The sequence below is a fragment of the Talpa occidentalis genome, unplaced genomic scaffold, assembly GCF_014898055.3.
Source record: "Talpa occidentalis isolate TD23 unplaced genomic scaffold, MPIMG_talOcc4v2.1 talOcc4.13, whole genome shotgun sequence".
NCBI lineage: Eukaryota > Metazoa > Chordata > Mammalia > Eulipotyphla > Talpidae > Talpa > Talpa occidentalis.
This window is the reverse complement of record NW_023601322.1, coordinates 36,758,279-36,774,547: the sequence shown is the minus strand read 5'-3', so window position 1 is coordinate 36,774,547 and position 16,269 is coordinate 36,758,279. Positions and strand designations below refer to the sequence as shown.

At 33.4% G+C, this 16,269-nt stretch overlaps 1 protein-coding gene across 4 annotated transcripts in view; it reads right to left on the bottom strand.

Moving 5' to 3' along the window:
* Positions 1-16,269, bottom strand: part of SS18 (SS18 subunit of BAF chromatin remodeling complex) — a 66,826-nt gene that overhangs the window by 13,106 nt on the left and 37,451 nt on the right. For 3 of the 4 annotated variants that reach the window (XM_037508711.2, XM_037508710.2, XM_054694123.1), the window contains 3 exons: positions 4,339-4,506; positions 3,499-3,603; positions 652-744 (listed from right to left, as the gene is read on the bottom strand). In XM_037508711.2, the coding sequence (XP_037364608.1) occupies positions 652-744; positions 3,499-3,603; positions 4,339-4,506 (366 nt within the window). The remainder of the gene's footprint in view (positions 1-651; positions 745-3,498; positions 3,604-4,338; positions 4,507-16,269) is intronic. The other variant, XM_037508709.2, reaches the window with a different exon arrangement.

Here is a 16,269-nt window from a genome sequence, read left to right as displayed (position 1 = left end):
TTTTTTCCTCTAAGATGCATAGCCAACAACACAAGAACAAAATAAAATGCCATATTGATTTTTAAGTTAACAAAACAAAGAAAAAAACTCAAACCAAACAGAAGGATTTCGGCCAAACAAACTGCAGTTAAAGCCAATTTTGCAAGGTTGAACTGCAGCATTTTCAGCGTCTCTGCCATACGAGCATTACATTTACTGGAACATCACAGTCATAAGATCATGACTATGCTAAATAAAATAAAAAAGACAAAATTAAAGACAGCTACAAGAGCACATACTAGCTACACAAGATCAGCAAGCTGTTTCCTAAAGGCACTATACTTGTATGTAAAATTATACATATGTAAACAAGAACAAGAAAAGAAATTGGAGTGATGGATTTATATTCAAATAGAAATTTTCCACTGAGAAAAAAATCATTTTTAAATGTTTAGTCTTTTTATTGTTGTTAGAAATGGCAAGTCATGGTTATACATTTTAAATATTTGTAAGGAAATTATTTTGATTTATCTGGACTCCCTATAACTTTCAAGACAGCCAGCAACTAGTATTCTACAAGAGCTTTGCATGGGTAGAAGTTATCTTATGCAAGAATTTTCATTCCTGTAGAAGGGGATATATACGTGTATGTGTGTGAAGGTATATAGATACCTCCTTCGTAGTAATGTTGTGAGGAATCCTCATAAGGCCTATCGTAGCCTTGTTCAGGATACGACGGTTGCTGATAACCGTAATCATTATGACCTACATCAATTCGACAAGAGACAGGAAGAAACGTTAATGGCCACTGAGTGAAAACCCTAAATATATTTCAACTTTCAGATAAAATTGAAAAAAAAAAAAAAAGAAAATAAATGGAAATACATAAAAAATAATTTCAATTGCATTAGCCAAATATTTACCAATAGGACTGTTTTCATATTAAGGTAACGTGCAGTTTTTTTTAAAAGCACAAAACAGTAATTTTAGAAACATTACACTTCTTAGTCTTAACTCTGATAATCCTCATGGGGAAGGAGGGGAAACTTTATCTTACATTAAAAAAAAAAAGAGAGAACGAAAGCATTTAGGCCTTTCACATGTAAATAACTTGAATTAAATTACAATGAACAAAGGAAGCAATTATCATATTTTGTCAAACACCTGTTCTGCTGGTCGCCAATTCCACAGCATATGCTAAAACAATGCAAAATATAAAAGAGTTCCATAAGTTTTTTTTTTTCCCCTGAAAGAAACTGAAACAAATTTTATATTCTATTTACTTGCATAAAGTATATGTTTCTTGAAATATTTTCAGATGCAAAAATATATAGCTTAATACTGCCATTCTAGAGGTCTACAAAAAATATTTCTAAAGTATAAAGAAATGCACCTCCATAAAATTAATACTGCGTTTAAGTTCTAGAGTACAACTTTAGTTTCAAAGCATGGTAAATTTCATCTGCAAAGTGACCAGACTTTAATGCAAATCAGTCTTTTTAACTAAGTTGCACATAAAAAATGCAGGGAATAATCTTTTAGTTAGCTAAATTCTGCATTAAATTTTAGGAGAATGTCCAAGGAAGGAGGAATACAGTTATGAATAAATGTTATCATCAGTGCTTTAGCATTGTAACATTTCAAACAACCTGAGATAAATATCTACATTAAGGGCTGGCAAACTGTGGCCTGCTTCTAAACAAACCAGTGGTTTGTTTTCATAAATAAAGTTTTATTGGAAGAGTCATGCCCATTCATATTTTCTATAGTTGTTTTCATGCTGTGAAAAGAGTTCAATAGATGAGACCAAGACCACATAGCCCACAAAGACTAAAATATTTACTCTTTGGCACTTTACAAAAAATGTTTGCCAACTCCTAATCTACATATTTATTCACATAAATATCTGAATATAATGAGAAAATATCTAATGCTGTTTAAAAAAATTAACTCATTATACATGGAAGCAACACTTTGTAAACATCAGACAATAAACATCTATGCAAAAATGACACCATTTAAATTCTAAAATCCCCTCATATTATAAGATTTAAAGTAACCTTAAAGTTATTATATTTACAAACTAACGTGTTTTGAACAGTAAAGTCATATTTACAACAAAACAAATTTCACATTCAGAAAATACTTAAGACCAATTTATAATTAGGGTCAAATTCAACTCAGTTACTTAAAATGCATTTGAAAAATTAAACAATCACTTATTTTCAACACTGTCTAGTGCATAAATTTAGTAACAGATCCAGCTCTTAGGTTATCCATGTCTATAAAGCTTACTAGTTTTTCACTAAAAAAAGGTAACACAATGTGAATGGAAAATTTAAAAAAAAAAACCATTTTAAATAATTCAAGGCAAGAAAATCTATTAAATTTTTTTAACCAGATATATCTATACATATAATCACTATCATTTGTAAACATTTATTTTATACAAAATTCTACAGGTTGAATGTTTGCTTTGTCTGTATAGTCAGAGTCTCTGCAGTGAAAACCAGTGTCCTTATATGGACCTCTTTCTATGCTTTATACAATAACAAAAAAAAAGTGGGCAAAAAGAATTCTCAAATATACCAAAATATTTCTTCTAGATAGTTAACATTAGCTTCTAGCGAATAGTCCCTTTAGCTTTAAGTTCTTTGATTCCCCAAATTTTTCTGTTACGTAGTATATCTTAAACACAAGAGAGTTTACTATATATAGAAATATTTTGGAAAATCCTTTCATAACAAGACTAATCATCTGGTAATGTAAGTGAACAACTCCAATTTATCAGTTTTATATGTTTCGATTGTTTCTTCAACACTGTATCATACATAATATCTTTAACAGAACAGAAAAAGTGAAAGATGTGTAGCAATATAAGCTTATGTGTATGCTCGGTTTATATTTAATAGAATATATCTTTAATCACTTTTTCACAACACCTTTCTTACTTAAAAATACTATTACTATTAAACTAAACAACTAAAATTAAAACCTGATTTCCAAATGCCTTTCCAAATTTACTAACTGTAAATAGCTATATTGTGAATATAATTTAGCTTCCAAAGTTTTCTCAAATGCAAATGCTAATGTATATAAACATTACTTCTTTGAGAAGTATGCAACATTAAAATGATGGAACTTACAAGAACTATATTCTCTGTATTTATTTAATGCACAGCAGCAAATCAATGGGTGAACTTTAGCATGTAAATGATTTCAATCTCAATTTACTTTGGTTCAAATTAACAATTCCCAATATAAAAGAATCCTTCTATGCAGAAAAAGGATTCCAGTGACACAATGTGATTCCTGATGGTACCAAACAGGGAACAGCTAAACAAAACGTACTTTGAAATAGAATGTAAACTAATAGCTATTATTAGCTTTAGATTGAGATGTTTCTAAATTAGAAGAAACGGATAGTTTCTTCAACCTCATTCAAATGTTCTGAATAGCCATCTACATTAATATTGGGTAGGGATAGAAAATGGGAAAGTTAGCATTAGGAGAGATTACCATCAGGGTAATATTGCTGGTTCATGCCTTCAGGAGGACCTTGTCCACCATGACTGTATTGGTCCCCATAATAGTCTTCCTGGCCTGAGTACTGCTGTGGTGGGCCTGAAAAACCACAACCAGTCAAGATGTAAACAATTCATTCTGTATGTCATCGAAAGGCTTTCTTTTGAATCTGATGCTGAGAGATTATTTCTCAACTGCAGATTCCCCTCCCATGTTTTGGCACTTCAGATCCTTTTAACTATTCTTATACACATACATACATAAACACACAGCAACATCATACATACATTTCACAAAAATTAATCTTAAGACCATACAGGCAATATCAAACAACACCAACTAAAGAAAATAAAACAGACTTCTAAAAAAGAGGTGCAAAATGGTAAAGAAATTAATCTCCCTTTTTTTTTTTTTTTGGATATTAGAGCAGTTTGAAATAAAACTGGGTTTCTGACCTCATACTAACTTATCAAAAAATAAAGCATAATTTTCGGCTGTAAATTAGTGAGCATTTGATACAAATTTTATGATGTAACCTGTCCCCAAAAAAGATAAAAGGTGAAAACCAGAAAGTTCCTATCTACTTCATAACCCTTTTGTATCTACTATATCCACTACCTTTTTACTGTGGGGAAGGGTATGTGTGTGAGTGTGTGTGTCTATGTGTGTGTGTCTGTGTGTATATATATGTATGAATGTGTGTGTATACAAATAGATATAAATATATAAAATTTAAAAGTCCTTACTTTGCCTAAATTAGAAGTCCATTAAAGTTTAAAGTCTTTCAACTATTGTTATTTACGCAAGCAGGAAATTTTCCAAATTGAATCTTACCCTGTTGAGGTGGTCTATAGGGAGGAATCTGTCTCTGACCCATCATATGATTGCCTTGGTTAACTTGACCCATCATTCCCATTGGTGGCTGCTGGCCTTGGTAATGCTGCCCACCTCCTTGTGGCATATTGTACTGTTGAGAAGGAGGCTGCTGATGCATCATTGGACCTGAAAAGCAGCAAAATATTATGGACAAAATATTTTTAAAATCTTTGAGAGAAATAAAAAGATCTTTTATTATATAATCCTCAAAATACATAATGTATGGTAATAAAAATTAACTTCAAATAAAAAAAATCTCTGGAGTTAAAGGTTGTAAGTCTAAATAACCTACAAACAAAGGAAAACAACAGAGCTGTGGTGGTTTGAAAATTCACTGGACGAGCATTCTAGCAATTTTTTGAAAAACAAAACAGATACAGGATATGAACATCCTAAAAGTATGCTTTTCTCATTCTCTTCTATATAGTATTTATCTACACATTTTTTCCAGAAAAGGTAGAATACATATGACACACAAGAATATACAGTAAAATAAACTTTACAACAACAACAACAACAAAACCACACAGCAAATGAGTTGTCAAACTGTAACAGGGTGGTCCCCAGGAAAGGGGGAAGTTCCAGGTTCCCTGCCCCACCCAAGGAAGGCTGGAGCTGAGCAGGAAGAGGAGAAGCTGCAGAAGAGACTGAGGAAGGAAGCAGGATGGAGCAAGGAGACCTGGAGGAGGCGCATGGAGCCTAGAGACACGTGAAGAAACTGCGCTTGTCTTTTGGTCGTGGACTAGGTGACACAAATGTGGGTGAGACCCGTGGGGAGGTGACAATGGCAGCTTTTATCTTGATGTTGATTTTGCTCTTTTCCTTCCGGGCTTGTCCAGTTGTTTGTGACCCTTTTCTGTGGGTCCCCACTGGAAGATGCTTTAGACTTGTAGCAGGCTTTGGGGCCTTGTTCTGGGCCAATCCCATTTGGATGGACTTTTACCCACGAGGGGACGGGTAACTCTGGATGCTTCATTTAGAAACTAGACTCTTTGCCTTACCTGTATTGTTTCCTAGTTTTATTAAAGTTCCTTCCCATTAAAGTCTCCTATGTTTTGTGTTGATGCGGTGGATGGCAGAACCCATGTAGAATAGGCAGGTTTGCGGGGTTTGGGCTGCCCCTCTCCCTGTCCTATAACAAAACCAGCTGGAAAAAACATCTAATTTCTGATTATTGTTTTCTTTTTAGTTTTACAATCCCCACTCATATAATGATAGTCAGGGCAACAAAAATTTCATAAATTTTAATTTTAGAACAAAATTTTAAAGGGTCTTCTTTCCTATTTCAAACTAAGATTTATAAGCTAAAAAGGTCTTTCTAATTTCAAAGGGCTGTAATACTTCTAACACAAAAATATTCCTAAACAAAGAACTGCAAATAGGTCATATACTTAGAAACCAGAACCAAGCATTCTCTAAAATGGTGAATATAAAAGTAGTCAAAATACCACTATGACTGCTCTAGTATCACAGAGATAGCAGTAAAATGTGAATTAATAATAATGGACACAAAGTTCTATGTGGCCATCCAACAATATAAGCAGCTCCTCACAGGTTCAATGGGCCAAATTACCATTTGTGGAGCTTAACATTCTGTCCGTATAGCCATTACAGTCTCAGAAATATGTGTGGATCATCCCCCAGTTTACTGCTTAAATGTAACTTCGTATTCCTCCTTTAATGACTTGGAGGCGATTTAAGTAGTACAAAAGAGAAAGGACTAGAGAGCTTAGGAAAGTATTACAGGTAAAATTGCCCAGGTGAGCCAAAAATCCATTGGTAAAGTACTTAAACAAAAATTCAAAACAAACAAGTTCACCTACCTAAATATATTACTGACCTATGATAGCAGCAATAATGTAAACAGAAAGAATTCAATTCTTCCAATTTGATACTGTATTACCTGAGGAAGTATTTTATCAGAGCTAACTCTTTTTCTCCTATTGGCCTTTTTTTTGTTCCACTTATTTTCAAATTCCTTTTTCCTTCTAATTTTATCATAAATATGAGCCTTTCAGAGGTTACTCTGGGATTTTTCTTTCAACAGGAAGTAAACTCTTAATAGTAGAGATAAGCTAGCTCAGAGGAGAACAGAGGGGAAGAAAACAAAGACTGAATGTACTTACACTGCTAAACATGCTTTCACATTTATTTCATGTAAATCATTAACAACAACCAGAGGTAAGAATCCTAATTTTCAAGTTTCTAGCCAAGGAATCTAAAGATTAAAACTACATAACTAACACATATCAACTGGGAATCAGATAAAACACAAATCTGATTTCAAAGCACATTATTCCACTATTTCTCAAGGCTTTATTCAAACTATAGCAAATTTATTAGTTCAGAAGTAAATAATGCAAAAAGTTCCAAACATGAACAGGTTTTAATTTAGGTTACAACTTTTAAAATAGTTTGTACACATTATCAAATAGTAGCATTTATAATGTAATAGACAGCATGGTTGAGCATTTATGTAATTCATTTTCAGTAAATGAAGGTTTTGTCCCGTTATTCTTCTCCAGCACTGATTAAAGACCTCTCATCTTTAAGTTAGCTTAAAACTAAAGCATATACTTTGCAATGGAACCAAAACTAAAAATATGTAAGGGAGAAAGCAAAAACATGATAACCATGGAAAAGATCAACAGGATACAATAATGATAAATTTTTAAGTTTTCTTCTGAAGAAGTAAAGTAAGTCTAGCTTAAGCCCTAGCTAAAGACCATGTCACTTGTGCTTGATCTTTTGGGACTGTCAGCAGTTCTAATCCCAAAGAGCTCAATTATCACCTTCCTTTTATTCTGTCACTCCATCCCTCTGAGGATCCTCAGTATCGTTCAGGATCAAGCTTAAAATCATCGTGAATAGAAGAGAATAGCACTGCTAAAACATGGTGCTTTTCATCTTTTTTCTTGAAGCTTTCTTCTTTAAAAAAAATTATGACTTCAATTCTGATTGTTTTGGAAGTATGTTATTTTCCTTATGATAATAAAGTATGCTATACTCGTATTGTACATTATCCCTTGAGATACTAATGGAAATAAGAAAGCTAAATTGCAAAAGGTTACCCCAAAACACATTTCAAAAATGTGTCACAGAGTAAAGTAAGATTACAAAATGAGTCTATTTTAAACATTTTGTACAAACAGTGGTATCACATTACTATAAGCTTTAAGGTCATTCTTCACCTCTTACATATATCATTTTCAAGCTAAGATGTACTCAAAAGTAGTGATATTCTAACGGTCTATGGAAAAAATGTCCAACATCTTAAATACATGGAACATATTCTCTAATCACCATATTATTGGGATTCTTTGCTCCTATGGGTAAAGAACCTTAATTTATGCATCGTAATTTACTGGTCAGATAGAATAATTTCTTGAATGACACTTAAGATAACACTAAGAGCACAAGGGACTATGGACTGGTGTTGGGAATTCTATGGGGACTACACCTGAGAGGAGAAAGCATATATTGTACAAAAATGAACAATGATACAAATATATAAATTGTATAAAAATTTTTAAAGATAACATTAAGTTTTAAATAATTTTGTGAAGAATTTAGAATTATGTAATTTTTTAAAATTCCATATATACACATATTCACATCTTCAGATGCAATACATTCCATACATCAAAACTCTATAAAGTCATATTATTAACCTATGAATTATTTTAAACAAAAATTTTAAATAACAGTTAATAAGCACTTATTATAGGCCAGGCACTAAGCTAAAAGCTTTATGTCTATTATCTATCTTCTCAAATCCCATGAAACATGTAGTATTATCATAATTTCACTTTACAGACATTATCTGTACCCAAAGATACATAGTTAGTAAATGGTGAGAACTCTAAAGTCATTAGACTCTAAACTCTTAGCCACTTTCAAAGTCAAGTTATATTTCTCCTATATAATGTCATCTAGGAAAAGTTCTATAAAATATCTCTCTCACTACAAAACATATCTCTATCACTGTAATATAAAGATCCTAAGATAAATTTTTTCACCCTACCTATATCTATGATATAGTAAGAATTAGAAACTATATAGATAATACTCTCCAATGTTTTCTCACTCATATTTCATCATTCACTCATATTTTCTTATTTGTTGCTTAACTATTCAATATCAAACTATTTATGGCTCTCATCTGAAGGCATTTCTAACAGTCTATTTGCAAGAAAAAAAATTCTTGTATTTCAGCAAACTCAATCATCTAACCTATTACATAATCATTTAAAATGAATAAAATTCCCCACCTAAAATACAGATCTCTCCTTATTAAGAATTTCAAGTAGTCATAAGTTTAGATAAACTACCCAAGATAAAAATAACAAGAATGAAGTAACTAAGAAAATCCCAAAGGTTTAATAGTCACTATAGTTATATAAACTTAGCTGAGTTTTCTAACAATGAAAATAGAACCACGATAGTTTTTAGCTAGTAAAAAGAAACCGTTCAAGACATACAAACTCTTTCACAACATGAAATTTTAAGAGACATTCTCATGAAAGTATTTAAAGGTATTAAAATAGTATAAATAAATTTTATTATCATTTGTCCTTAGTAACACAGACCATCTTTACATGTAATTCCTTACAGCAAACATTTATTAAAGCTGGGATTCCTTATTGTGGGAGGTTTTGTCCCTCAGGGACATTTTTAGCAAAATGTAAACTTTCTCGCTGTCACATCTGGCGAGGAGGTACTACTGCCACCTACTGGGTACAAGAGGAAGAACATTGCTAGATATCTGAATGCACAGGTCAGGTCTCCACAATAAAGAATTATGCAGCTCAAAAAGTTTGCAGTACTGATTAAGAAATCTTAGATTCTCAAGGGCATAATTTTAAATCATAGGCATTCTACAAACTATTTTGGGAATTAGACTTTTTAGCTTTTAGATTGAGAATTAGGAAAAGGCTGTGCTATGGTTTAATAAATCAAACAAAATAAAGACTAGGCAGTTTTTTAAGAGTTAGACAATCCCTCTTAAACAGTTTCAACCACATTATATAATAAAAATAATTCAAAACTAAAGTCACAGCTAAACATCTATCATAGATTGAATGAAACTCCCAAAGCTCTAGATTCTAGGGTCCGTAGGCTACATTTTAACATATAGCTTTGTGTCACTTAGCATAAAAGTTGAAAAGTTATGAACCATCTGGCACAAAAGAGATTATCTTGTCCCCCCAAATTCTGAGGGAACAGACTAAAAATAAGTATGATTTATTAAAGTGTAATTTCTAAAATTTACCCATGTAAGATTCTGGTTTAGCAAGTATGCGGTGAGCAGACAAACCTTACTTTTACAAGTTTCCAAGGTGATTCTGATCCAGGTAGTCCTAGGACAAAATACTGAAAAAGAATTCTAAGAGAAAGAGTAACCAATCCTTCCCTTTTTTCCATAAAAGAAGCGAAGTTATGATTCATATGTTTAAATTGGAATAGGTCTCTTCTCATAGGCATAAAGTATATTGGCTGTAAAATGAAGCCTAAGGGGTTTGTTTTAAAACTATCAAAACTCATGAATGAGACATAAGATTTGTGTATTTAATTGTACCTAAATTTATGAAAAGAAAAAAAAAACAAAAACTTTTAAATGTTGAGCTCTAATAATATGCAGACTAAAATTTTTAAGGATAAAGTATACTAATATCTGCAAATTACTCTGAAATGCATTTGAAAGATAAGATGCACTAATGGATGAATAGAAGATAAATAAATTTACTAAAATATTAACTTATACAGTTGCTTCAACTTTTCTGTATGTTTGAAATTTTACATAATAATATATCGGTGAAATTTTAAAATTTAAGCCTAAAAGAAAAAAGCCTTCTCAAAATTCAACAGTAAAAAAAACAAACAATCCAACTAGAAAAGGACAAAAAATAAAGAGACATTTTACTGAAGAGGATATACAGATTGCATGTAAGCACTTTAAAAGATACTCAGTATCTCTGCGCATTAGGGGAAAGTGCAAAGCAAAATGAGCTATCACTAAACATTTTTAGAATAGCTAAGTTTGTTTTAAAAAGTATTTACTGACAATACCAAAGGGCACCATGGATTGAGAGAACACAGATCATTTATACACTGCCAGTGGGACTGTAAAATGGTACAGTTAGTTTGGTAATCAGTTGGCAGTTCATAGGAAAACTAAACACATACTTAGGATATACTCAGCAACTACACTTCTGGGTATTGATCCCTGAAAAGTCAAAACTTATTTTTAAGTAAAACCATGAACTTATTTTTAAGTAAAACCATTGTTCACAGCACCTTAATTTGTAAAAGTCCAAAACAGGAAACAGCAAAAATGACCCTCAATAGGTGAATGGTTAAAAAATGGTGGCACATCCATATCAGATTCCTACCAAGTAATAAAGAGGAATGAACTACTGATACACCGAACAACTTGGCTAGATATTAATTATGCTGACTTAAAAAAGCCATTCTCGAAAGGTCACAATGCTATATGATTCTATGTACATGACATTCTTAAAATGACAAAATTATAGAAACGGAGCAAAGAGTTACAGTAGTTATGAGGGATTAGAGATGAATGGGGCAGGACACACAGGATTTCTGTTACCATAACAACTTACTGTTAACCTAGCTATTTCAAAATAAAGTTTTAAAAAATGAATCAAACTGAAATTGAGTTTATAATTTGTTGAATAGAACTCATCTGGATTTTGTCTTCCAAACCCTAAAGGTTTTGGTGTAAGTGACAATCATCTGTATTATCTGACAGTAACTGACAGTTCCTTCTTCGGTTCATTCCTGGAATGACAGCTGATGAATGACAACACTGCAGAGAAGGATGCTAGTTTTCTAATTTGTTATTACAGGAGGAAATCTAGCTAATCTATCAGACAACAAAAAGTAGTGAAAAAAACAAGACACAATTCCTGACTTCACAGAACTTAAGAGATGAGGGAAAAATAATCAAGCAGATATTTATAAATGCCTAAGCAACTGCAAGTATTCAGACTACTGCTACAAAGAGCCAAAGTGTTGGCAACCTATCCAGTTTGTCAGCATAGTAATTTAAAATTTAAAGAGCAAGAGTAAAGGTGATTTTTACTTTATGCTTTTCCCTACTTCCCAGACTTTTCACATTAAATATTAATTTTATATCCAGAAAAAAATGTCATTATTGGGGTAAAAATTACAACATTGGAAAATTCATTCAATATAGTAATATTGGTGAAATGTATAAGACAGTTAATCTGAATTAAATAATGGCTGAATGTACCTCAAACTGCAACAGAGTCCTGCAGAATTAACAATACTGCATAGATACACCAATTTTAACACTGGAGAACGTGTACACACCACTATCATGCCTTCAAATCCATTATAGACATCAAATATGACTTTTCTATGAAATAAAACATGAAATAATTTCATTTGTAATTTTTCTATGTGCATTTCAAAGGAGAAAAATTTAGTACCTGGCTATTATAAATTGAACATTTATTAAATTGGATAATTCCTATAACTCTTGAACCTTGGTGGGTAGAGTAGAAGGACTAAGTAGAATGACTGAACTCTAGAGTGGGATTAATAATGCAGTTAATCAATCTATCAAATTCATATATTGGAGATCCAATAAAAACTCGCAGGTGATCTGCCCTGGTTGGAGATGTTATGCGTGTAAAGTCACACAATGGGATCAGGAGAGCTATGCATCCTGATTCCTTAGGGAGAGAAACTATCTTAGCTCTTCTGTACCTTCTCTAAGCACTTTTCCCCTTGTTAATATGTATCTTTCTACTGTAATAAATCATAACCATGAGTGTAACAACTTTCAATGTGTTCTGTGAGTCTTTTTAGCAAATTACTGAACTAAGAGTGGTCCTGAGAACCCCAGAAGTTTCAATTAGTGTCTACAATAAGGCCAGTCTTATGGACTGTTGTCTAGATAACTTTGCTTTGGTTAAATCCTATAGTTAAAAATCAGAGTTAAGAGCAGTCTTGGTGACTGTGCCCTCAAACTCTTCCCAGAAAGTTATATACAATCTCCTACAGTTGTCCCCCTCTCCTCTCTCTCTCTCACAGCATTCATTGTTCCCTCCCTAATGTATCATTCCTATACAAACATGCAAACATGATATTAGTATGCAAACATGATTAAATATCTTACCATGTTTAAAAAATTGTTAATCATACATCTTCCTCTAGCTATTAACCCATTTTTATATTCCTATATCAAAAGACTATTTGAGAAGAATTATCTTTACATGGTATCACTACTCTTCTCATTTCTTCTTGAATACAGTGCAGTCAGGTTTTTGCCGCCATACCACCACCAAAATTATACACACCACACCCTGGTCATAGTCCAATGACTAGCTTTCAATCCTCATCTTACTTGATCTTTCAACAGAATTTGACATGATCAATAAACCACTCATTCCTAATCACTTATACCAACAGGTCACCCAAACTAAACTCTTATTATTCCCTCAAATCTAGCATTCTCCTATTTTTTTAATATGTCAGTATTAAATATTTTGTCATACATAAAACTCTGTCCTTCTGTGTTGCACATCCAGTACATTAACAAATCCTAGCAATCATAGCAGTTGTACCTTTGAAATATATGGTAAATATTCCAAAAGTGACTACTATTATTTCCATTGAATCAACCTACTCATCATCTCCTACCCATATACACCAAGAGCCTTTTAATAAGTTCCCCTTGCTTCCACACTTGTCCAACTACTATTATTCAGCTATCAGTCAAGACTCTTCTTAAAACATATATTCAGATGTTATTCCTCAGCTCAAAAATTTCCAGGGGCCTCCCTGCTGGCACAGAGGGTTGAGCACAGCGCTGTGAAGCTGTCCGCAGCCTCTGCAGCGCAGGTTTGATTCCCAGCCGGCCAGGGAGATTCCTACATGGTGTGGCAGAACTCTCCTGTTGCGCCCGCTGTTCATCTCAGTAGTGTATTTCGGTCCTCTGCCTGTTCTGCTCCCCGCTCAGTCTCTGGTGAATCCTCTCACCCTCCCGAGCCTCTGGCCTGTACCCCAGCTCTTATATAAAAAATTAAAAAATCTTTAAAAAAAAATTTCCGGCAGTATCCCCATTCTCTCAGAATAAAATCTAAAATCCTTATGGACTACAATACAAAGTCTATCATAGCCTGGCTTTCAACTATATCTTCAATCTTATCTCTTATAACTCCCTATACTACACTCATTCAACTTCAGCTACACTCATTAAACACCAGCTAGACCAGTCTCCTTAGTACACCTCAAACAATCCAAGTATGCTCCACGTTCAGCACTCTTGCCTGCTATTCCTGAAATGCTCTTATTTTTAGGTATTTGCTATTTACCCTAAAATAGCACACACATCCTCATCATTCCTACCCTCTATTATGCTTACTTTTTTATAGCACCATTGCTTGACATATTTGTATATGAATCTTCAAAATAGGAAGCTCTTCACCTGACCTCATTTACATAAAGTTAAAAACTTAATAGCCTTTCTCAAAAGCATATCCTATAAAACTTTATAGTCCTCACTTTCCACAGTAATATGGGCTGTATAAGTGACTGTGTGAGCTAAAAACATGCAAAATAATCTTAAAAATTAAAATGAGAAAAATACAATAATTTCAGGTCTTTAAAAATTTCAGGTCAATAAATGCTTGTTGCAAATCCACAGGAGAAATTTCAAAAATCAGTACACAATGTGCCCTATTATTCTATAGTACACAATGTGCCCTATTATTCTGTACCTAGTAGTATAAATTAGTAGAATACTTATTTTTCTAACATCAAAATGATAAATTATAAACATATAGCTATCTGTTGAATTAATTTCAATCAGTCTCTTAAATTATGACAAGATTTTTAGACAGGTTATTTTCCCCCACTTAATTTCATTTTGACAACTGAGAGACAAGGAGGGAAGGGAGAGGGTAACAAATAAAGCCACTTCAAAACTACCAGTATAAATGCATCCAGACTTTTACCTCCAAAGTTCTGGTTAGAAATTTACCACCACATAATTAGCTAAAGTTTTCAAATGACAAATAATTAATAATTATTAATAAAATAAATTTAAAATCATCATATAACTGCTCTTCTTAAAACAAAATTCTCTGGGTTAGTCAAAAATATCTTTTTTTAAGATAAACTCATGCCATTCGCAGCAACGTAGATAGAGCTAGAAGGAATTATGCTCAGTGAAATAAGCCAGAAGGAAAAAGAAAAAAATCGGATGGTTTCACTTATAGCAGGAATATAGGGAAACCAAATAAGACATCAGTGTAAAAAAATAGTAACAGTACAAAACACAAAACACAAAAAAAAAAAAAAAAAAGGACAATTATAAATCAGAGACACCCTGCAGGGGAGAAGGAGGGTGATGGTGCACGGGTGCACTGGTGAAGGAAATTTTATGGGACTACACCTGAGGGGGTGGGGGGAAGAAATATTGTTTAAAAATGAACAATGATATAAGAAAATTAATAAAAAATATCTTTTTTTTACTTGATTAAGATTTAATCTAAGAAATCTTGTGTTTCTTTTCCTCCACTAGTAAAACCCCTCTATTAAAAACTGGTAAGATGGGGCCTCCCTGGTGGCACAGCGGTTGAGCGCTGGGTTGCGAAGCTGCCGGCGACCTCTGCGGTGCCAGTTCGATCCCCGGCTGCTCCCCGGCCACTTGAGGAGGGTCCCACATGGCACGCAGACCTCTCCTGCCGCCCGCTGCTCCCCTCAGCAGTGTGCTTCGGTCTTTCTGCCTGCTCTGCTCCCCGCTCTGGCTCTGGTGAATTCTCTCACCCTCCCGCGCTTCTGACTGTACCCAGTGCATGTATAAACAAAACAAACAAACAAATAAATAAAACATGCCTCTATTAAAAAAAAAATATATATTAAAAAAAAAAAAAAACTGGTAAGATGGGGCCTCCCCGGTGGCGCAGCGGTTGAGCGCTGGGTTGCGAAGCTGCCAGAAGCCTCTGCGGCGCCGGTTCGATCCCCGGCTGCTCCCCGGCCACTTGAGGAGGGTCCCGCATGGCGCGCAGACCTCTCCTGCCGCCCGCTGCTCCCCTCAGCAGTGTACTTCGGTCCTTCTGCCTGCTCTGCTCCCCACTCTGGCCCTGGTGGATTCTCTCACCCTCCCGCGCTTCTGACTGTACCCAGTGCTTGTATAAATAAATAAATAAAAATAAATCTTTTAAAAAAAAAGAAATAGTTAAAAAAAAAAACTGGTAAGATGCTTAAACATTTTTTCTACTATCTATTGTTATAAGTAAATGCATATAGAAATATAGGAATATACAAAAGATTTCAGTGTTTTGATTTTTATTCAAAGAATTGCCAACACCTCAATAAATGTAAGAAAAATTTCTAAGTCAAAATATTTCCTTTAAATTTTTGTATTTTCTAAGTTTTTCTTTAAGGACCATGTAAAAGTAGTCTCTTCAGCATCATGCTCAGCTAAATAAGCCAGAAAGAAAAAGAAAAATACCGGATGGTCTCACTCATAGCAGTAATTTAGAAAACCTAAATAAGGGACCAGGAAAAAGACTAACTATAATAAAGAAAAAATCAAAATCAACAAGCAACAAGCAACTATAAACCTGAGACACACTACAGTGGGGGTGGAAAGGGAGTAGGATCAAAACAAGGTGGGTAGGAATTATATGGGGACTATAATCAAGATGAAAATGCATACATTGTGCAAAAATGAAAAATGATGTAAAAATATATAAAATAAATTTTTTTTAAATAAAAGTAGTCTTTTCTAATTCCTCCCACATATTTAGATTAGAAGTTTTTTTGTTTGTTTTTGTTTTTGTTTTTAAAGATTTATTTATACAAGCACTGGGGTACAGTCAGAAGTGGGGG